At 41.3% G+C, this 23,609-nt stretch overlaps 1 protein-coding gene across 1 annotated transcript in view; it reads right to left on the minus strand.

The window, feature by feature from the left end:
- Window positions 1-1,412: 1,412 nt before the first annotated feature.
- Window positions 1,413-23,609, minus strand: part of EFCAB3 (EF-hand calcium binding domain 3) — a 34,441-nt gene continuing 12,244 nt past the window's right edge. The window contains exons 3-9 of the mRNA XM_066255321.1: window positions 22,807-22,950; window positions 20,323-20,394; window positions 18,480-18,600; window positions 13,211-13,404; window positions 12,667-12,851; window positions 6,267-6,389; window positions 1,413-1,739 (exon numbers count right to left, since the gene is read on the minus strand). Coding sequence (XP_066111418.1) covers window positions 1,413-1,739; window positions 6,267-6,389; window positions 12,667-12,851; window positions 13,211-13,404; window positions 18,480-18,600; window positions 20,323-20,394; window positions 22,807-22,950 — 1,166 coding nt within the window. The remainder of the gene's footprint in view (window positions 1,740-6,266; window positions 6,390-12,666; window positions 12,852-13,210; window positions 13,405-18,479; window positions 18,601-20,322; window positions 20,395-22,806; window positions 22,951-23,609) is intronic.

Consider the following 23,609-nt stretch of genomic DNA (forward strand, 5'->3'; position numbering starts at 1 on the left):
TATTAAGAAAAACAGCAAGTATATTGAGATGGTTTTTGAATATTCAAGGTAACAAAAAAAAATACTTCAAGAATGTGTCATTAAACAGTTTTGGGAACCTTCACTCTCTTCATTGCTTTTTCCTGGAATGTTATATACATTTTAAGCCACTGGCACCATCGATATGGAACAAGCCTTTTCCTTTTTCTATAAGGGAAAAATTGTAATGGATGATATACACTTATACATGATTACAATAGCCTGACCAGTGGTGGCGCAGTGGATGGAGCATTTACCCAGAGCAGTAAGATAGCTGATTCAAACCTTGAGGTCACCAGCTCAATCCTGGGGTCTCCGGTACAATCCCTGGTCAATGCACATATGAGAAGCAATCAATGGGATGCACAACTAAGTGGAACAATGAATTGATGCTTCTCTCTGTCTCCCTTTCTATTTCTTTCTCTCTCCCTCCTTCTCTCTCCTTTTCCCTATATCCCTTTTCTCTCTTTCAAAACAAACTGTTAAAATAGTAAATTTTATGTATATTTTTCCACAATAAAACAATTATAATCCCAACTTGTTCTATTTGTGCAGTTTTATTAAGTGCATTAAGGAACAATAACAGGAAGTGTAATAGATAAGCTATTTAAAAAAATATATTTATTGAATTTAATGGAGTACAGATTTAAAGTGTACAACTCAATAAAAACATCATCTGCACACTGTATCATGCGCCCATTGCCCCAAGCAAATTCTCTTTTGTCACCATTTCCCTTCCCCCTTCACCCACCTCCCCGATTCAGCTGTAAAAAGAAAAAAAGAAATCTTACCTTTTGCGACAGCATGGACGGACCTTGAGATTATTATGCTAAGTGAAATCAGCTAGTTTTAAGAGTATTCCAAGAGATTGGTGTAAAGATATGTGGCTAAGGAGCCTTAGGAGCACACAAATTTAATTAAGATTCCCTGGGAGATGGTGATATTATCCCCTGAAACTGAAACTGAAAGGTCATTGTCATCTGCTGCCTCTGGGCACTTGGGCAATAATAAAAATCCTAATGCCACTTACAGTCATATAAATTCAGATGCTTATTGCTGGGAGGGCCCTTAGGGGCTCACAAGGGAAGCTGTATGTGGAGGTTAAGTGCCTGCATTCAGCTTCTCTCCTTTTGCCCAAGCAGTGCTGAGCCAGGTGGGGGCAGCAGAATGCAACCAGTTGCTAGGGAAATATCAGAATGGCATATATTTACTAGTAAGAATTAAAAAAAAAAAAAAGAAACCATATTATGACTTAAAACTTTTTTACTGATCAGAATTCAAAAGATGTAAACATTTCCAGCTGCTAAGAATGTACTATACAAAAGCAAAAAACCATAATTTTGATATCTATGAAAAAGTAGTTTGCAATGAGCTGCTTTGAAAATGTAGAAATTTCATTGTCGAAACCCTTTGAAACTTTTCCGTTTTCCTTTTCTCCCTGTCTCTATATCACATTGACTGTTATCTGAAGAGGAAGAGAACGTAGAATTTTGGAAGGAATTTCTATTCATGCAGGCATCATATAACCTTAAGTCCTTTGGGGAGAGTAATTCTTGGCAAACATTCCAGGACCAGGTATAAGTAGAAAAGGTGTCATAAAAGGACTCATTTTTCGTGTCTATTCCAATCAAATTTCCTCGAATCTTCTGCCAGAGGTTTAACATTTCTTGCTGATGCTTAAGAGCAATTCCTAAGTTATAGGTATCTATAGCTCTCTTCACCTGCAATGAGAAAGCAGAAGTTCACAGTACTTACCTTAATATATCTATGATTTGTGGACCACAATCTAGATATCCCAAGAGTTATGTTCCCAGGCTACTTTAAAGTCACCTGGTTCATATATTGAGTAGTGCCTCTTGAGGAGTTAGGAGTTAGTTGATGGACAGTGAAAATAAATTACTTTGTAGGCCCTGGCCAGTGGCTCAGTGGATAGAGCCTCAGCCCTGTATATGGATGTCCGGGGTTCGATTCCTGATCAGGGCACAAAGGAGAAGCAACAGACCATCTGCTTCTTCCTCTTACTCCCTCTACCTTTTCTCCCTCCTCCCCTCTTGCAGCCAGTGGCTTGATTGGTTCCAGCATGACCACAGGCACTGAGCATAGCTCTGTTTGAGGGCATCAGCCTCAAGTGATAAAAATAGCTCAGTACTGGAGCATTGCCCCAGTGGGGGTTGCCAGGTGGGTCCCAGTTAGGGCGCATGCAGGATTCTGCCTCACTATCACCCCTTCTCTCACCTAAAGAAAATTAAAAAAAAGAGAGAAAGAGAGAGAGGGCCTCCCCTGACCTTGAAATAAACAAATAAATTAATAACTTTAGAATAATGAGAATAAAAAATGTTATAATAATATTAAAAACATGGCCCTGGCTGGTTTGCTCAGTGATAGAGCATCAACCCAGCATGTGGAAGACCCAGGTTCAATTCCCAATCAGGGCACACAGGAGAAGTGACCATCTGCTTTTCCACCCCTCCCCTTTCTCTCTTTCTCTCTCCGTCTTCTCTTCCCACAGCCATGACTTGATTGATTTGAGTGAGCTTGCCCCAACACCGAGGATGGCTCCATGGAGCCTCTGCCTCAGGTGCTAAATAGCTCAGTTGCAAACATCATCCACAGATGGGGGTCTCTGGGTGGATCCCAATCAGGGCACATGCGAGAGTTTGTCTCTATCTCCCTTCCTCTCTCTCACTTAAAAAAAAAAAAGAAGAAAAGAATGCTGAGCTAAGGTATCGCAAAGATCGGTGTGCACACAGACTGGGCACCAGGATTTGTACGGGTGTGGTGTTTCCTGTTCTTTCCCCCGCAGGGCTGCAGCTCGGGCCTTGCCTGACCCAACCCAACCCAACCCAACCTTGGCTACAGCTGTGGCGGAGCTACAGGAAAGATCTAGAAGAGGTGAAGGTGCTGCTGGAAAGGCTACTAGAGAGTATGTGATGTTGAAAAGAAGCTTATTAAACACTTTGATGGACAATGAAAATAAATTACTTTGTGGGACCTGGCCGGTTGCTCAGTGGATAGTGCATCGGCCCGGCATATGGGTAATAAGTGTTTAATAGGCTTCTTAAACACTTCCTCTAAAGATTTTTTAATTTCTTTATTGATTTTAGAGAGAGGAGAGAGAGAGAAAGGCGAGGGGAGGAGTTGGCAGCATTAGTTCGCAGTTTTTTCTCGCATGTGCCTTGACCGGGCAAACCCAGGGATTCAAACTGGTGACCTCAGCCATTCCAGGTTGACGCCATCATAGGTCAAGCTAAAGATGATTTTCTTAGTAAACTGGTCATTTTTTTCAAGAAGGAATAATATTGCAGTCTCATGTGAAATGTAAAGAAGCAAGTCTATCCTAATGAAAAGCCATATTGTATGTATTTTTGTTCAGCTAACAGGACAAAAAGTTAGTTATTGCTTGTAAAATTCCTGACATCAGTTCTCACCAATGTAAGAATAAGTAAAAAATAAAACCTGAATTTTTGCGTTAAAAAACAATAGACTAAAACAAGGAGGAAATGTGGGATGGAGATAGGCTTTGAATATAACAGGAGTGCCAAGGATGGCTCTCCATCCACCTTAGGTCAGGAAGGGAGAAGATGCTGAGCTGAGTAGGTCCTCAAGGATTTGGTCAAATTGAGGGAGTGGTGGTGGGAAAGTGTTCCAGGGAGAGGACTAGCATAAGGGTCAAAGGCAATAAACATCCCGGAGTTGGTACACAGGAGATAAAGCACTTCAGTATTGCTAAGGCATCAAGTTTAAAGTGGGAGGGAATGGTGAAGGCATGGTAGGCAAGGCCTGCTGTAATCAGGCCATTAGATTTGGTCTTGGTGACAAGAGGGAGAACTCTTTCCTTAGTGAGAATAATGTGGTAGTGAGCCGCTCTTTCTGACAGAAGTGGGGTAAATTCTTCAATTGTGTGGAGCAGAAAATAGAGTCAAGAACCCTGTCATCAGTGAGAGGGAAGCATTTATTCTTAAGCAGGACAGTGACACAGTGGATCTTCATGTTAGATCATTAGCAGCTATGTGGAGAATGGGCAGAGGGGAGCAGCTATGAGGTAATGATATAAGGTTGGAGGTTGTTGTCCAGGCTGGACTGAATGAGGGCCTTAGTCAAGGCAGTAGTGATAGGACGGATTAAAGGGACAGATCTGAAAAATCTTCAGGGGAATTAGAGTACCCTGATTGGTGATTGGTAGATGTGAAGAGTGAGGAAAATGTATAAGTTAAAGATGGCTCCTAGCTTTCTAGTTTTAGTGACTGAGTAGATGGTGGTATCAACAGCTGAGATGCAGGTTCCCCAAGAAATAGCTAATTGATACAGATGACGAGTTTGGTTTTGGACATGTTGAGTTTAATATGCTATGAGTCAGTGAGGTAGAAATGTCAGGCAGTCCATGAGGAAAGACAGAAGTACTGGAAAGAAGTCTAGGCTAGCGACAGATTTATGAGTTATCAGTATATAGGTGGCACTTGAAATAAGGAGGGTAGACAGTCCAAAAAATACTCATCTTAGCTTTTCCTTCACTTAACACAAATATCCCCAATGTTCTGCTGTGAGTGGTTTATAGGTATGACAATTTATTGATCTTCCTAAGCATCTTAGCCCTTGGGGCAGCTGGTGCAGCAGGCTGGAGGCCTCAGGCTATAAATAGCCTCCATTTAATCCATATGTGCCATGATGAGAATGAGGATGGAGGCCCACTCCTTTGCATTCTTGTGGCATCAGCACAGACCACCTATCGTTTCATTTATCTCAATGTATTACAACTGCTCATTTCCTAACCTGTGTCTTCCACCTTACTCTAAGCTCACTGAAGTAGGAACTGTGTTGTTTTTTCTCTATGATTTCTCCTAATCCCAGAATTTTGTTAACACTGTATAAATAGTTACTGAAAAAATGAGTGGGTGAGTATATATAATGAGAAGAGCAGCAGGGAGAGACTAGAAAGCAAAGAAATATCAGCACTTAAGGGATGAACATTCAGGAAAGCAAGGAGAGGAAAGGACACAGAGCTGCAAAGAGCATCGAAGACACAGTATTGTAAAGGCCAAGGAGGAAGAAAGTGGCAAGGAGAGCTTGATTATTAGTGTCAAATACAGAAGAGAGGTAACATAAGATAAATACACCCCAGTATGTCTCAGTGGAGTACAAAAGTTGCTAAAAAGTCAGGACACAACAGTAGACAGGCAGCATAGAGTTGTGACTGAGAGTGTGGATTCTGGAGCTAAGCAACCCATGTTTATTATTCTGGTTCTGTTATTGCCTGTGTGCCTTTGGGCAAGTCACTAACCTCTCTGTGCATATCTGTAAAATGATAAGGAACGAAATGGTTCCTACCTCAAAGGATTGTTGTGATAAGTAAATGAATTAATACACCCGAATTACAGCACTTGTAGAACACAGTGCCTGGCACCTAGGAAGCTCACTTAAATGATTATTTCTATTATTCTTTTAGCTGCTGTAATAAAGATACTTTAACTCATCATGATTCCCTGAGTGCACCACTCACTGTGACCATCAGTTTAGTATCTTAACTAGTTGCTAGTTCCAGCATGAAACAAATTAATGTCCAGAAATGATGCTGCGTACGGCTTCGGAGGTGATTAGCAGAATGAATTAGAACAGTTAACATTTGAAACCATTTGATTATAGAGCAAGAAATGTCATTGTACGGGTAAAAATGAGAAATGGCCTGACCTGTGGTGGCGCAGTGGATAAAGCGTCGACCTGGAAATGCTGAGGTCGCCGGTTCGAAACCCTGGGCTTGCCTGGTCAAGGCACATATGGGAGTTGATGCTTCCAGCTCCTCCCCCTTCTCTCTCTCTCTCTGTCTCTCTCTTCTCTCTCCCCCCCCTCTCTCTCCCTCTCTCTCTCCTCTCTAAAAAAGTGAATAAATTAAAAAAAATTTTTTTAATGAGAAATGATCTTATTTTAAACACATAGAAGGGGAGGTCCTGGCTGGTTAACTAAGTGGGTTAGAGCATCGTCTCGAAACATCAAGGTTGTGGGTTCAATCCACAGTCAGAAAACATATGGGTACAACCAGTGAATGCACAACTAAGTGGAACAACAAATAACTACTTCTCTTCCCGCCCCCTTGTCTCCCCTCCCTTCTTCTCTGTCTCTCTAAAATCAATCAATCAAAAAAAAAATTAAAGACTTAGAGGAAAAGAAACCTCTTGGTTTTATGGTGGTGGTATTGAAGTGGAAAACATTTTTGTCAGAGCTTTCTGGGAGGGTATTCAACAGTGAGTACTCACATGTGGTTTAATAGCAGCTGCATCAGTCACTGTCCAATTCTGCTTTTTCTTGAATATTTGCTCAATGGTGAGGATGTCAGCCGGGTAGCCTGAGGCAGGGTCAATAGGCTTTATATTTGCTGCCTGGATGCACATTAAAAAAAAAAGATTAGTAATGTATTTTAGTTTGAATTATGCAACAAAAGCATAGCAAACAGAAGAGTATTATATTAGGAAAGGGTCTGTATATGGTGTATAAGTTTATTGCTAAAGTACTTGTCAGGTGTTTGGGGCACCTGGTATTGTTCCATGTATAGATGGGCATTTAGAAATATCTCTTTCATAGTGATGAAGACTACTTATAAGAAAAGTACAGACCAGAAGAATATTTATGCGTGGAATGGATATGGAAGGTAGAGGAGCCAAATCCATCCTCACCCAAACTTTCCAAGCCATCAGGAAACACTGAAAATGAATGTGCCCTCCACAGAGTACAGCCTATGTTACTTCCACATTTCTCATGGGAGCCAGCCATCTACTTGTTTCCCCTATTCCTGGCTGCTGAATAATGCAGTAGAAATCGTGTGAGTATGCTGACTGCTTTCTTTGAAAATGTATATCACCTGCCTGACTAGGTGGCAGCGCAGTGGATAGAGAGTCAGACTGGGACACAAAGGACCCAGGTTCAAAACCCTGAGGTTTCCAGCTTGATCGCGGGTTCATCTGGTTTGAGCAAAGCTCACCAGCTTGAGCCCAAGGTTGCTGGCTTGAGCAAGGAGTCACTCGGTCTGCTGTAGCCCCCCAGTCAAGGCACATATGAGAAAGCAATCAACAAACAACTAAGGTGCCACAACAAAGAGTTGATGCTTCTCATCTCTCTCACCCTTCTTGTCTGTCTGTCCCTGTCTGTCCCTCTCTCTGTCTGTCATAAAAACAAAAGAAAAAAAAGAAAATGTATATTTCTAATTTCATCCAGGCCCACAGTACTGTTTGACATTACTTTCTTCATTCACTGTTACCTTTCTTTCAGTCTTCATAGTGATTATTGGAAAACCAGACTTTCATACTCCCTTAGCTTGTCTCTTCAAAGCTATCTAATATGAATTCTTTTTATTCTTCTTTCCACCTTGGGATTTCTCTATCCTTGAACCTGTTTTTTCCTCCTTCTCTCTTCTATTTAAATTTTCCCTAATTCCAAGGCCAAAGTCTCCCCTGTATCTTTATTTGTTTGCCTCCTGGAACATATCTCTTCAATTGTCTTCTTTCCAGGGCCAATGTCATGGGCATGTGATCTATGCAATTACACAAGACCTTGGACTTAGAAGGGCCCTGAATTTAGTTTAATGTCCCACTGTGGCTGTCTTTATATTCTTAATTATTTTTTGGAAAAGGGGGCTACATTTTCATTTTGCACTAGGCCTGACAAATTATATAGACAGCCCTGCTTCTCTTCTATTCACTTTCTCTTTTCATTGAGCAGTGGTTTTCAGCTTTGTCTGCCTGTTGTAACTTTAAAAAATTCTGAGGCTAAGTCCCCATTCCCAGAGATCTGCTTTAATTGGATAGTGCTGTGGCCTGGGCATGAGATTGTTTTTTAAAGTGCTCCCATGGTGAAGCCAAGATTGAGAACCACAGCTTTAATGGTCCTTCCTCCTGGCTACAAATGTGCTCAAGTCTCCTATGTCCTGAAATAACTTTTTCTAGACTCTTGATTCTACACCAAGCTGTAGTTCCAAATCTCTCTTCCTTAACAGCTACATTTTTTTTTTTTTTTTTTTTTTTTTTTTACAGAGGCAGAGATAGACAGGGACAGACAGGAACGGAGAGAGATGAGAAGCATCAATCACCAGCCTCTCGTTGTGCGCGTTGCGACTTCTTAGTTGTTCATTGATTGCCCTCTCACATGTGCCCCGACCGTGGGCCTTCAGCAGACCGAGTAACCCCCTGCTGGAGCCAGCGACCCTGGGTCCAAGCTGGTGAGCTCTTTGCTCAAGCCAGACGAGCCCGCGCTCAAGCTGGCGACCCCGGGGTCTCGAACCTGGGTCCTTCCGCATCCCAGTCCGACGCTCTATCCACTGCGCCACCACCCGGTCAGGCTTTTAAAATTTTTTAATTTTATTTATTCATTTTTTTTTAGAGAGGAGAGAGACAGAGAGAGGAGAGAGAGACAGAGAGAGAGAGAGAAGGGAGGAGCTGGAAGTATCAACTCCCATATGTGCCTTGACCAGGCAAGCCCAGGGTTTTGAACCGGCGACCTCAGCATTTCCAGGTAACAGCTACATTTTTTATAAGAGGAGTTTATTTCCTTTTTGGGGAAGTAGGGAATCTGCTTTATTAATTCCTGAAGATGCATGATAAAAATTTCCCATTATGCCCTGGCTGGGTAGCTCAATTGGTTAAAACATTGTCCCAATAGGCCAGAGTTGCATGTTCCACCCCTGGGTCAGGGGCCATGCAAGAATCAACCAATGAATGCATAAAAAAGTAGAACAACAAATCAATGTTTCCTTCTCTCTCTCTCTCTCTTCCTTATAAAGAACTTATAAAACTCAACACACACACACACACACAAAAATACCCCCAAAAAATCCAATTAAAAAAATGGACAAAGGACCTGAATAGAGACTTTTCTAAAATGGACATACAAATGGCCAATAGACATATGAAAAGATGCTCAATATCACTGATCATCAGAGAAATATAAATTAAAACCACAGTGAGATATCACCTCACACCTGTCAGAATGGCTGTCATCAATAAATCAACACACAACAAGTGCTGGTGAGGATGTAGAGAAAAAGGAACCCTCGAGCACTGCTGGTGGGAATGCAGACTGGTGCAGCCACTGTGGAAAGCAGTATGGAGCTATCTCAAAAACTTGACCCAGCAATTTAACTTATGGGAATACATCCTAAGAATCCAGAAACACTAGTTCAAAAGAATATATTTACCCCTATGTCCATTGCAGCGTTATTTATAATAGCCAAAATCTGGAAAGTGCCCAAAAGCCCATCAGTAGATGAGTGGATAAAAAAGCTGTGGTACATTTACATACTGGAATACTACACAGCCATAAAAAAGAAATTTTACCTTTTTTGACAGCATGGATGGACCTGGAGATCATTATGCTAAGTGAAATAAGCCAGCCAGAAGATAAGTACCATATGATTTCACTCCTATGTGGAATCTGATGAAAAATAATGAACTAACAAGCAAAATAGAGACACACTCATACATAGAGGGTCAGGCTGACAGCAGTAGGGAGGGGGGTGGTTGAAGGAGGTGGAGGGATAGAGTAAAAAAAAGGACAGAAAGAAGCCTTATGGATATGGACAACAGTGTGGTGATTACCAGGAGTGGGGGAGGTAGAGAAGGGGGGAGGAATAAATGGTGATGGATGAAGACTTGACTTGGCAGGGGGTGAACACAGTGTGGAGTACAGAGATGTGTTGTGGAGTTGGGATCCTGAAACCTGTAGGATTATGTTAACTAGTGTCACCCTAATAAAGTCAATTGTAAAAAATCACAGAATATGTCTATACAAAATAAAATAAAAATTTAAAATCTCCCATTGTAATGATGGATTTGCCTATTTGTTTAGCAATTATCCTTACATTGGATAAAAGTGAGAAATTTTAGCATAATTCCTTAAAAAGTCTTATAATCCTATTAATTATCATCTTACCTGTCAATTTGCTTACACAACAGATTCAAGATAGTAATATCTTCCTGATGCTTTTAAAAAATCTTTAAATAGCATGTTTATCTTTACCTATGTTTTTCTTACTTTTTACTTTCCCCATATTAATCTATTGATGCCAGCTTTTTTTTTTTTTTTCCTGAAGCTGGAAACCGGGAGGCAGTCAGACAGATTCCTGCATGCGCCTGACTGGGATCTACCCGGCATGCCCACCAGGGGGCGATGCTCTGCCCATCTGGGGCGTTGCTCTGTTGCAACCAGAGCCATTCTAGTGCCTGAGGCAGAGGCCACAGAGCCATCCTCAGCGCCTGGGCCAACTTTGCTCCAGTGGAGCCTTGGCTGCGGGAGGGGAAGAGAGAGACAGAGAGGAAGGGGAGGGGGAGGGGTGGAGAAGCAAATGGGTGCTTCTCCTGTGTGCCCTGGCCGGGAATCAAACCCAGGACTCCTGCACACCAGGCCGACGCTCTACCACTGAGCCAACCGGCCAGGGCATGCCAGCTTATTTTGATATGTATTTATTTGCCTTATATATTTTTGCTGTCCCTTTACTTTTAAGTTTTCTGTATCATATTTTAGGTGTGTCTCCAATAAAAACATCTACCTGGAAAATTTTAAAAATCAGAGTTCTTATATTCTATTTGGAGAAATTGGCAATAAACAGACAGGCATCAGGAGTGTAGGGTTCCATGTCGGGAAATAAGTTTAAAGAGGAATAAATGTCCTCTATATTCATCTTGTCAGTGATATTTGCCTGTTGGTGTGACCTCATTTGGAAAGATAAAGACAAAATCTTAATTTTACGTCATTTGTGATCATCATGGGTCCCTTTTTTTTTTTTTTTAGATTTTACTTATTCATTTTTTGAGAGAGAGGAGGGAGGGGAGGAGCAGGAAGCATTAACTCCCATATGTGCCTTGACCAGGCAAGCCCATGGGTCTCTTGTAAAAAAAAAATTTTATAGTGGTAAGAACTCTTTTCTTTTTACTTTTTTATTTATTCATTTTATAGAGGAGAGAGAGAGAGAAGGGGGGAGGAGCAGGAAGCATCAACTCTCATATGTGCCTTGACCAGGCAAGGCCAGGGTTTCAAATTGGCGACCTCAGTGTTTCCAGGTTAACACTTTATCCACTGCACCACCACAGGCCAGGCTGAGGCAAGAACTCTTAACACAATATCTACCCTCAACACAATTCTTAGTGTACAATATAGTATTAACTATATGCATAATGTTGTAGAGCAGATCTCTAGAACTTTTTCATCTTGCATAATTTTGATTTCATGACCATTACTTAGCAATTCCTCATTTTTTCTCCTACCTCCAGCTTCTGGGACTCTTAAGCCTATGGCTGGAGGGGCCTGTAGGGATTTCATCATGATGTGAACAATACATGGACCTCTGGAACCCAGAGATGCTCCACAGGGTGGGTGGTCTCCATTCAAATCTTGATCTTGTTTCTCAGGCTATGAGGCCTGTGACAAACCTGAGAAAAGGCTAAAGCTTCCTGAAAGACTATCCAGAAACTAGGGCATACTAACCTGGAACCTTAAAACTTATGATAAAGTGTACCTTGAAAGGGGAGCAAAAATACTGCTCACAAAAATTAGGGAATATTTCAAAATGAATATGCAGTGATAAAAAAAAAGCATTTGATTTTTTTTTATTAAACAAGAACATCAGAAAAGCAAACAAGTCAAAGAAAGTTGTATGATTATGCAAATGAGATGCAAAACTAAGTTTTATTTCATTGGTGAAAATGCACTATACAAAAGGCTGAAAGTACTGGAGCATCTGCACGTTCCCTGATCCCCTAATTTTTGTTAGCAGTGTAGATTAGAGGCAACAGAGCTTGAAGCAGGGCCAGAAGCTTCCACTGGGACTATAAATGGGGTTCTAGTCCAAGGGCAGGCTGGCCCATCCACCACAACATTGCTCCATTGAGTTGTGGACCTGGTCCACTCATCCCATGGTATCTGGCTCAACCATAATCTAGAGCTGGTTGAGGAAGACCAAAATAAAGCTTCTGGTTCCTGAGTTGATGGGAGAGCAGTTGGAGGTAGGACCTGAGTGTCTTTTTATTATTATTCTTATATTCCCCATCCCTAACCCCAAGCTTACTTTCAGTAAGTTTAACTATTTGTTGAAGTTAAATAAAATATGTATACCCGAGCTTAAATTTACGAATATGTCTATGGAATCTGTTTGAAATATAATGACTGAAAATAAAAATATGAGTCATTAAAAAGTACCTTACTGGTTCTGTTATGTTAGACTTTTAAAACCCAAGTATTTAGGCCCTAGCCAGTTGGCTCAGTGGTAGAGTGTTGGCCCAGTGTGTGGATGTCTTGGTTTCAATTCCCAGTCAGGGCACACAGGAGAAGTGCCCATCAGATTCTCCACCCCCTCCCCTCTCACTTCTCTTTCTCTCTCTTTCTCCTCCCACCCCACCCCTGCAGCCATGGCTCAATTGGAGCAAGTTGGTCCCAGGTGCTGAGGATGGCTCCATGGCCTCACCTCAGGTGCTAAGAAGAGCTCAGTGGCTAAGCAACGGAGCAATGCCCCAGATGGGCAGAGCATCACCCCGAAGGGGGGTAGCAAGGTGGATCCTGGTCGGGGCCTATGTGGATATCTATCTGCCTCCCATCCTCTCACTGAATAAGAAGAAGAAGAAAAGTAAAATCCAAGTATTTGAATTAACTGATGTGACATAATTTAAATCTCACCTGTGTTTTCCAATCTCTTTTATGGAAAAAATAGTTCTCAAAGAAATTCAGAGGCTCCTTTCTCCTTAGAATTTCTAATTTCTGTATGTCTTTGCATGGCTTTCCCATTACCACCCCATCCATATTAGGAAACAATGGAAAGATGGGTATTTTTGAATATGGGTTATCTGAAGGAGGATTGCATCCTAAAAAGGTAAAAAAATGTTATCACAATTAATGTAAGAAGAAATTCACATTAAAGACATACATATGGCATCTATTTTGTTCTTTGTCTATTCTTCTCAGTGCCAGGATCCATCTTCTTCACTCTCCGGTGCTCCCCACTCCTCATCCCTCCTCAGACTCTCAGTTTCATCCAGGTGTCTAAGGTTCAGGTAATATATATACACATTTGCTTTCAAATGGTATCTGGGTAACAGAAACCAGTCACTCCAAATAGGCTGTGGTCCAGCTCTTATAGCACTTGGCCTCTAGTATTTATTTCTGGCCAGTAACATACAAATAAATCCTTTACAACAGTAGAGAAAGGACAAATGGCTCTTACTCTTGAGTTCCTCGAGGTACTTAAATAAATCCTTTTCCTTCATTACTGCAATCCGGGCAGCATTGACAAAGGCAGCCATGCTTGAGCTTAGAGGTGTGCATATATCTGGCTTAAATCTCCTTTTTCCATAACTCATAGCATAGGGATTCCACAATATCGCTGAGGTGACTTCTTGAAATTTTTTTTGGAAATAGCTAAAAAAAAAAAAAAAGGCAATCCAGAAATGGATAAAAAGTACCTGAGTGTTCTGCTGAAAAAGTACCTGAGTATTAGACATATAAGAAAAAAAAGTTAAGATGTATGTTATAAATGCTGAATAAATTTATTTTAAATTTAATTTGTATATTCATTCACTGTTATTTATTGATTGCCTGTTTCTGTGACATTTATGGAATACCTACAGATAACTGCCAAAGGACATTTGACAATTTTATATATGTAGGCCCTGTTGCTTTGGTTTCCTTTCTCTTCCCCAAGACCTCTCAGTCTTTTCTAGAAAAATGCCTGTCAAGTATGATTCTGAGCAAACACTTAATTGGTACCAGCCTGAATACAAACATTAATCATGTGTATTATTATATTTGTGTTGGACAAAAAAATGCAACTTCTTTTGATAATTTTTATAAGAGTTTATTTGAAGCAACTGATGACATATTTCAGGGAGCATGATCTCAAATAAAATGCAACAATTTTTAAGTTAAAAGAAATTCTCATTGCAGAGAGTTTGGAAAATAAAGAAAAGTGTAAATAAAAAGCATTACCAATAATCTACTATCCACAATAAGTCACTATTGACTCTAATTCTTTGCAGTGTGTGTGTGTGTGTGTGTGCCTGCACATGCGCACGAACAGATCTAGGAGATGTGCTACTATGTGTTTTAGTTTACCAATTCTTTTCTTTTTTTTTATGACAGAGACAGAGAGAGACAGAGAGGGGGACAAATAGGGATAGACAGACAGGAAGGGAGAGATGAGAAGCATCAATTCTTCTTTGCGGTTCCTTAGTTGTTTGTTGATTGATTTCTCATATGTGCCTTGACTGGGGGGCTACAGCAGAGTGAGTGGCCCCTTACTCAAGCCAGTGACCTTGGGTCAAGCTGGTGAGCTTTTGCTCAAACCAGATGAGCTCGTGCTTAAGCCGATGACCTCAGGGTTTCGAACCTGGGTTCTCTGTGTCCCAGCTCAATGCTCTATCCGCTGTGCTACCGCCTGGTTAGGCTAGGTGTCGCGGTCCAGCCACAACAAGTCTATTACAGGGTTCTCGAACGGGAAAAGGTATGGAATTAAATAAATGATAGGCAGAGAATTAAAGATATATACATAAAGATGGGTTCAGGAGGACAGCACAACTAACAGTCTCTACTGTTCCTAAGCCGATGCAATGGTGGCTTCCAGAAGCGCATCCATGTTTATTCAGGGAAAAAAAACGTGGTCTATTGGTAATTCAATTGTTTCCAAGACAACTTAAAGACAACCCCCACCATACCATTTAAATCTAACTTTACACCAATAAGAAACTAGCTTCCAGCCTCTTCCAGAGAACATGGGTGGGACAAGTGAGAATCAAGTGTAGTTCTTTGTTAACTAGGCAAGTGAGGTGGGGGGTTAGGCCCAGCACCTCTGTCCCCTAGATATCCAGATTGTAAAAACACCCTGTTTATATTTCGGTCCCCAACAGCTAGGTTATCAATTCCTAAAGAATAAGCAGAGCAGGCTATACCTGATAAAGGACTCTAATTCACAGTACAAACATCCCCAAATGTATAATCATCTGATTTATAAACATGCATACCTTACACATCAATGACAGATCAGATTCCTCCTTACTTACAAACCTACTGAATCAGAAACCCTGAGGCACAGCAATGTGTTTTAATAACCACTCAAGGTGATTCGAATACAGGCTCAAGTTTGACAAATGCTGCTCTATATTCTCCCCCTTCCCTGAAACTCCACTCTTTGCTTGATGGCTATATTCCCGGTTATATTTATAATGAATGGTTTCCTTCCCTTGCTCTTTCCCCTTCTTCCGTCTTGCTTTAATCTTTCTTTAATAACACAAGTTTTTCTTAAACATTTCTTGATTCTTGGATGCCTATATTTGTAAGCAAGACTAAGCACTTTTTTTAAATTTTTAAATTTTTTTTATTTTTTACAGAGACAGACAGAAAGATGGATAGACAGGGACAGACAGACAGGAACGGAAAGAGATGAGAAGCATCAATCATTAGTTTTTCGTTGCGCGTTGCAATACCTTAATTGTTCATTGATTGCTTTCTCATACGTGCCTTGACCGCGGGTCTTCAGCAGACCGAGTAACCCCTTGCTTGAGCCAGTGACCTTGGGCTCAAGCTCGTGAGCTTTTGCTTAAACCAGATGAGCCCTTGCTTAAGCTGGCGACCTTGGGGTCTCAAACCTCGGTCTTCCGCATCCCAGTCCAACGCTCTATCCACTGCGCCACCGCCCGGTCAGGCAAGACTAAGCACTTTTTAAGGTTAACTGGAAGCTCTTTGGTGTGGGGTTTTATTAAGAGGGAACATCACTGTCAGGTAACTGGTTGGAGCCTTGTTTTATCAGGAGACCTTTTGCTTGTATCTGCTAATTTTTCTTTTGGGCTTGTTGATTTCCCTGGTAAGGGATGCTCTAATAGTTTATCTGAGTGGTATAAGTCTAGCTGTCAATACGTAGGATCCTAGGGAAGGAGAAGATGGTTGGTGGGGTGTCTCATCATTTAGTAAGTGGACTTTCACATAATCTTGTTTTTACTATGATACTTTACATCTTTAATTAATGTTTGATATCCCCGAGTCCAAACAATCTTTTGAGAGAGTTAACTAATTTGACAGTTAATTATATAATATACATTTTGTATTATTTCACCTCTGCATAGTTACTTAGTTATTTACATATTTATGGCTTTTCTCTCCATTTATATTTGAAGCTCCTTAAAAGCAAATGCTATGTATTAAACACTTTTGCTCTCCTTAGGAACCATGTATATAACAAGTAACAACCGCAACCAGAATAACAATAAAATCACCAGTATTAGTCTGACCAGGTGTTGGTGCAGTGGACATAACATTGACCTGGGACACTGAGGTCCCAGGTTTGAAACCCAGAGTTCATCAGTTTGAGCATGGGCTCATCCAGCTTGAGTGCAGGCTCACCAGCTTGAGCATGGGATAATAGACATGATCCAATGGTCGCTGCCTTGAGCCTAAGGTTGCTGGCTTGAAGCCCAAGGTCACTGGCTTGAGCCCAAGGTTGCTGGCTTGAACAAGGGGTCACTGGTTCAGCTGGAGTCCCCCTGGTCAAGGCACATATGAGAAGCAATCAATAAACAACTAAAGTGCCACCACTTCAAGTTGATGCTCCTCATCTCTCTCTCTCTCTCTCTCTCTCTCTCTCATTTGCTAAGAAATAAAAATTAAAAACTCTCTAATATCAGCTTACATTTCTTGAATATGTACTGGGTATGAGAGGCAGTGCAGGGAGGTGGATAGAGCAAGGTTCTGGAATCAGACTATTTGTGCTAAAATCTAGATACCACTGCCTTTTGGGCAAGGTACTTAGCTGACCTGTGCTTCAGTTTTTTATCTGTAAACTGGGGATAATAGTACATATCCATTAAGGAGGTAAGGATTAAAATAGATATATATTTTATGCTTATTCTAGTTACTTCTACATAGTAACAATAGCTAACATAATAACAATAGCTCTTATGATGTGCTAAGCACTTCACCTGCATTATCACATCATTCACCCAGGTGCCCTGTAAGATATTAATAACATCGTCATTTTTTTTTTGGACACTATTTATTCATTTTATTTTATTTTATTTTTATTTTTTGTATTTTTCTGAAGTTGGAAACGGGGAGAGACAGTCAGACAGACTCCCGCATGCGCCCGACCGGGATACACCCGGCACGCCCACCAGGGGTGATGCTCTGCCCACCAGGGGGCAATGCTCTGCCCCTCCGGGGCGTCACTCTGCCGAGACCAGAGCCACTCTAGCGCCTAGGGCAGAGGCCAAGGAGCCATCCCCAGCACCCGGGCCATCTTTGCTCCAATGGAGCCTTGGCTGCGGGAGGGGAAGAGAGACAGAGAGGAAGGAGTGGGGGGGGGGGGTGGAGAAGCAAATGGGCGCTTCTCCTATGTACCCTGGCCGGGAATTGAACCCGGGTCCCCCGCACACCAGGCTGACGCTCTACCGCTGAGCCAACCGGCCAGGGCCTATTTATTCATTTTAGAGGTGGGGAGAGAGAGAGAGAAGGTGAGAGGAGCAGGAAGCATCAACTCCCATATGTGCCTTGACCAGGCAAGCCCAGGGTTTCGAACCAGCAATCTCAGTGTTCCAGGTCAATGTTTTATCCACTACACCACCACAGGTCAGGCCTCTCATCACTATTTTATAGATGAGAAAACTTAGGCTGAGAAATTAAGCAATGTGCCAAATCTGTGTATCAATAGCAAGCATTTAATAAATATATCTGAATTGGAAAAAGAGTAGAATATTGTGCATCCTCTGTTCCACTTCTGACAGAGATGTAGGATAGTATTCAATATAAAGGATTACCGATTGAGGAGCACAAAGATATTTTTACATTGTTGGTGATATTCTGTATTCTTAAGTCTCAATGGGAAGAATGCTTTGAAAGGGTATGACTTGCAAATATTGATAATAGTAACATTTAATTTCTATACTACAATGATAAGCATAGATTGCGGAAATTTCTCTGTAGTGATATTTGCTGGAATAAACTCATTTGGGTGTGAGAATGTTTCTTTGTCCTCTATTCTCATTCTACTTCTGGCTCTGCTTCAGTCCAGAGGCTGTTTTGGAAGGTCTGAACTTGTTTTACATTATCTCAGAGTCAAGGGACTTCTTGTAAGTCCCTGGTAGTTCCAGTGTGAATGGGAGTGTCTTATATTCAAATTAGACTTCTAAGCCCACCCTAAATCATCCTTGGAAAAGTCTTATTTCTCTGGGATTCTCTAGCCTAGGGCAGGAAAGGTTGAACTTTCTTTACTGTCTTAGTCCCTCAGTGGGGACCTGAGATGGTCTGAGGCCAGCCTTGCAATTTCAGAGCTGGGCTGTACTGTGGGGATGAAGGAGAAGTGACTATCTGTCCACATACCTTCTCCTTTGTTTTAGAGCTGACCTTGTGAAGCAGAACGTTAGTGAGAGGTGACTGCCTCTGCCTTGTTAATATCCTTGTAAGTGCTTCTGAGAAGGTCAGTGGTTTTTGCCCCTTTCTTTGTCACTTACCTTACTATTTCCAATATAGCCTTTTTGGGTAAAGCCGAAGTCTCTACAAGCTTTGACAGGATTTCAAACAACAGGATCCCTGGGTTGCCAGCTAAATCTAAACACTTCTCTTTTTCTGGAACTAGGAAGGAAAGAGGAGATTCAAAATGCCTTCTGAAAAAATCATCTATCAAAAAGGTACTAAAATGACAGTCTTTTTATTGTATTTACAAAATTAATACCAAGTTGAGGATTATGGAAAAACATTCAACATCTGTTCTATTGTATGTAGAAAGATAATTTTTATTACTGAACAGACAAAATAATCAAGGAATTGAAAAATACCTTTAGTTCAATGGCTTCTAAACAAATATAGCAATACATTTAACATAAACATGAATTATATGTTCAAGACTATTGTCCTGTTTTCGGTAAAGGAGTTGGTGGTAATTATATCTCTGGTTTGCAGGCAAACCCATATTATAGTGGTACTTAGAGCAACAACTTTCGTTTGTCCTAAGGACAGTTCATAGCCTATGAATGGATATATTTTCTTTCTTTCCTTTTTTAGAGAGAGGAGGGGAGGCAGAGACAGACTTCCGTATGGCTCCTTGACCAGGATCCACCCGGCAAGCCCACTGGGGGGCAATGCTCTGTCCATCTGGGGCTGCTGCTTCCTTGCAACCGGAGTCATGTTTTTTTTAGCGCCTGAGGCATGAAGCCATCCTCAGCGCCTAGGGCCAACACGCTCTTATCGAGCCTTGGTTGGAGGGGAGGAGATGAGAGAGAGAGAAAGAAAGACAGAGACAGAGAAAGAAGTGAGAAGGGGAAGGGGTGTACAAGCAGATGGGTGCTTCTGTGTGCTCTGACTAGGAACTGAACCTGCAATATCCACATGCCAGCAGACACTCTACCACTCAGCCAATGGTCCAGGGCTCTTTTTTCTTTCCTTCTTTTTTTTTTTTTTAAGTGAGAGGAGAGGAGATAGTGAGACAGACTCCTGCAAGCACCCCAACTGGGATCTACCTAGCAACCTAAGTCTGGGGCCAAAACTCGAACCAATCGAACCACTGGCTGTAAGAAGGGAAGAGGGAGAAAAGGGGAAGAAGGAGGGGAAGAGAAGCAGAGGATTGCTTCTCTTGTGTGCCCTGACTGGGAATCGAACCTGGGACATCCATACACAGGGTCAATGCTCTATCCACTGAGCCAACCAGGGCCATATTTTCAAAACAATATACAGTATCTGGAATTGGGAATGTATTTTTCCTAGAAAACATGATATGAATGGGATTAGATTTTCCAAGGTGCCTGTTAAACTCATAAGCAAACCATTAGAGAGGACTAATAATTTATAACCTTATGTGAGACCGTGCTCCCCAACCTCCAGCAGACTCTCCAGCCCTTGCACTGAGGACAGAGGCTTCATCAGGGCGAGGAAGATATTTTTTGGATACAGTAAGTTATCTACACCCAAATTTGCATGAGAGGGAGCATTTTTCTTTTTCTAAAAATTTTTTTCTTTTGCAAAAGGAGTGCTTCCAAAGTAGCATATGCACTTGGTAAAGAATTAAAATACTATTAAAGGTAACCAAATTTTTCTACACCACTGCCTGAGTGTGCTTTCATTAGAGATCAAAAAGTAGTATCTCCTGCAGTAAGACTAGATGCATTGAAGTTAAAATTCTAAAACTTCACTTTGTTTTGCAAATACTGTTTTGGAGAAGCAATACAAAAGTAAATCACATTCCAGAGTATATACACATTCTTGATTTACCTCCTTATTGGAGGCTGAAATAAATAATATTGACTATGCAGTGAATTGTAACTACCCAACTGCTTTCTACTCAGTAATGTCTCTACTTACCCACAGCCTTAAGGAAGCGGTTCTTATCTGTTAGCACGTTTATAAAGTCTGAGAAATTCACTTTCCCATCTCCTGCAACAAAAATCTAAGGCTCAGAATAAGGACAAAAGATGTATTTTAATTATCAAGTTACATATTAAACATAAAAATAAAACACCACGGACCACCCAATACTTAAAATCAGAGCATTTTAGGGCTGGAAATATGCTCAGGTGAGCACTGGTCTTCCTAAAGTGGTCTTAGCACTATTACAGCAGTCACCCACAGTCCATTGAAGCAATGGCGGGTTGTAAACATCAAACCAGGGGCTCCCAGCCACTACAGTCCTGTCCATTCACTCCTTTCCTATAGTCTTACCATTTTTGCAAAAAATCCACCCCTGCCTTCCACTCCAAACCTCTAATACAGGGGTCGGGAACCTTTTTGGCTGAGAGAGCCATGAACGCCACATATTTTAAAATGTAATTCCGTGAGATCCATACAGCGACCTGTGTCCGTTAGGTATTATCCAATAAAAATTTGGTGTTGTCCCAGAAGACAGCTGTGATTGGCTCTAGCCACCCGCAACCATGAACATGAGTGGTAGGAAATGAATGGATGAGATGTTTTATATTTTTAATAAAAAAATAATAACTTAAAAAATATAAAACATTGAAAAATTCCGTGTGGAAACTAAAAGTGGCTGTCATATTTCAATATTGAATTTAGATTACCTGTCATGATGTTCATTTTAATGGATGCCTTAAAACAACAGATACAAAGGCATTGATTTCAAAATGCCATGTTGCCAAGGAAATCCAAGCTCTTTGTTTCTGTATGAATATAAACATCTCAAATACATGAGATGTTTTATATTTTTTAAGTTATTATTATTTTTTTAAATTACATTAAAAAATTATTTATTTATTTATTTATTTATTTATTTATTACAGAGACAGAGAGGGAGTCAGAGAGAGGGATAGACAGGGACAGACAGACAGGAATGGAGAGAGATGAGAAGTATCAGTCATTAGTTTTTCCATTGCGCGTTGTAACACCTTAGTTGTTCATTGATTGCTTTCTCATATGTGCCTTGACCATGGGCCTTCAGCAGACCGAGTAACCCCTTGCTTGAGCCAGCGACCTTGGGTCCAAGCTGGTGAGCTTTGCTCAAACCAGATGAGTCTGCACTCAAGCTGGCGACCTCGGGGTCTCTAACCTGGGTCCTTCCGCATCCCAGTCCGACGCTCTATCCACTGCGCCACTACTGGTCAGGCTATTATTATTTTTATTAAAGATCTGTCTGCGAGCAACTTGCGGCCATCAAAAGAGCCACATCTGGCTTGCGAGCCATATGTTCCCGACTCCTGCTCTAATATTTTTATTATTATATCCCCAAGTAGTACCTTGTGTCCTCTAAAATTAAGTATTATTAGAGTCATGTGTGTATTTCAATAAAAGAGAGAAAAGTGGGTTATTAGTGGAAACAAGTGAAGCTTTAACTACCTGGTGACATTGACTCACCTGTGGAACTGAGATAGATTGCATGGGGCACTGGCAGCTGGGTAGGGAGAGGTGACAGGATAATATACTGAATAGATCTTCAACACAACATAATAGTTTGGGCTACTAATCACTAGGTCAGGATATTTAAAGAACATCCCTATGCTATAAAATATTATTAAACATGCTATGGTGCCCTGGCCGGTTGGCTCAGCGGTAGAGCGTCGGCCTAGCGTGCGGAGGACCCGGGTTCGATTCCCGGCCAGGGCACACAGGAGAAGCGCCCATTTGCTTCTCCACCCCTCCGCCGCGCTTTCCTCTCTGTCTCTTTCTTCCCCTCCCGCAGCCAAGGCTCCATTGGAGCAAAGATGGCCCGGGCGCTGGGGATGGCTCTGTGGCCTCTGCCTCAGGCGCTAGAGTGGCTCTGGTCGCAACATGACGACACCCAGGATGGGCAGAGCATCGCCCCTGGTGGGCGTGCCGGGTGGATCCCGGTCGGGCGCATGCGGGAGTCTGTCTGACTGTCTCTCCCTGTTTCCAGCTTCAGAAAAGTGAAAAGAAAAAAAAAAAAAAAAAAAAAAAACATGCTATGGTATTTGAAATTCAATATAGGTGGGTTGAAATGATGGAAGGAAGATATGCATTAGTATGGTTCATACAGAAACAAAGAGCTTGGATTTCCTTGGCAACATGGCATTTTGAAATCAATGCCTTTGTATCTGTTGTTTTAAGGCATCCATTAAAATGGACATCATGACAGGTAATCTAAATTCAATATTGAAATATGACAGCCACTTTTAGTTTCCACACAGCATTTTTCAAAGAAGCATTAAATTGATTTCATAACTGATACAACATACTTCACTGATATCCTTAAAGAGCTATACATATATATGTATTTTGGCAAATAATTGAGGTTTATTTCTCATGTTCATACAGTCCCTGAAAAAAAAATTTACAAAAACATTTATGAGAAAATAAATGGTAAGTCAAAGTACTCACGATCAATATCAGCACATTTTAATTCATTACTGACATCATGCTTGGTTAGGTTCATTCCCAACTTAGCTAAAGTGCACATCATTCCATGCAAATCAATACAACCAGTTTTATCCTTGTTAAAGAAGTTGTAGGCATCTTGGAAAGCTGAGGAAATCAAATTTAGTCATGACAATTATTCAAGAATAAATATATATATATATTTATTTATTTATTTAGCAAGCGAGAGAGGCAGAGAGGGACAGATAGGGACAGACAGGCAGGAAGGCAGGAAGGGAGAAAGATAAGAAGTATCAGTTCTTCGCTGTGATGCCTTAGTTGTACATTGATTGCTTTCTCATACATGCCTTGACGGGGTGGGGGGGCAGGAGGGGTTCCAGCTGAGCCAGTGACCTCTTGCTCAAGCCAGCAACCTTGGACTTTAAGCCAGTGACCTTTAGGCTCAAGCCAGTGACCATGGGATCATGTTTATTATCCCACGCTCAAGCCACATGAGCCTGTGCTCAAGCCAGCAACCTCAGAGTTTTGAACCTGGGTCCTCAGCATCACAGGTCAACACTCACTGCGCCACCACCTGGTCTGGAAGGCATGGTTATGTTTTAAAATTTACTTTAAATTTTACATCATATTGGTTTTAGATACAGTTGCAAAGATACACAGAGAGTTCCTGTAGATCCCTCTTCTACTTTCCCCTAATGTTAACATCTTACATTTCTATGGTTCATTGGTTACATCTAAGAAGTCAACATTGGTGTAATACTATTAACTGAACTGCAGACATTATTCAGATTTCACTGGTTTTTCCC

This window comes from Saccopteryx bilineata, chromosome 2 (assembly GCF_036850765.1).
Source record: "Saccopteryx bilineata isolate mSacBil1 chromosome 2, mSacBil1_pri_phased_curated, whole genome shotgun sequence".
Lineage (NCBI taxonomy): Eukaryota > Metazoa > Chordata > Mammalia > Chiroptera > Emballonuridae > Saccopteryx > Saccopteryx bilineata.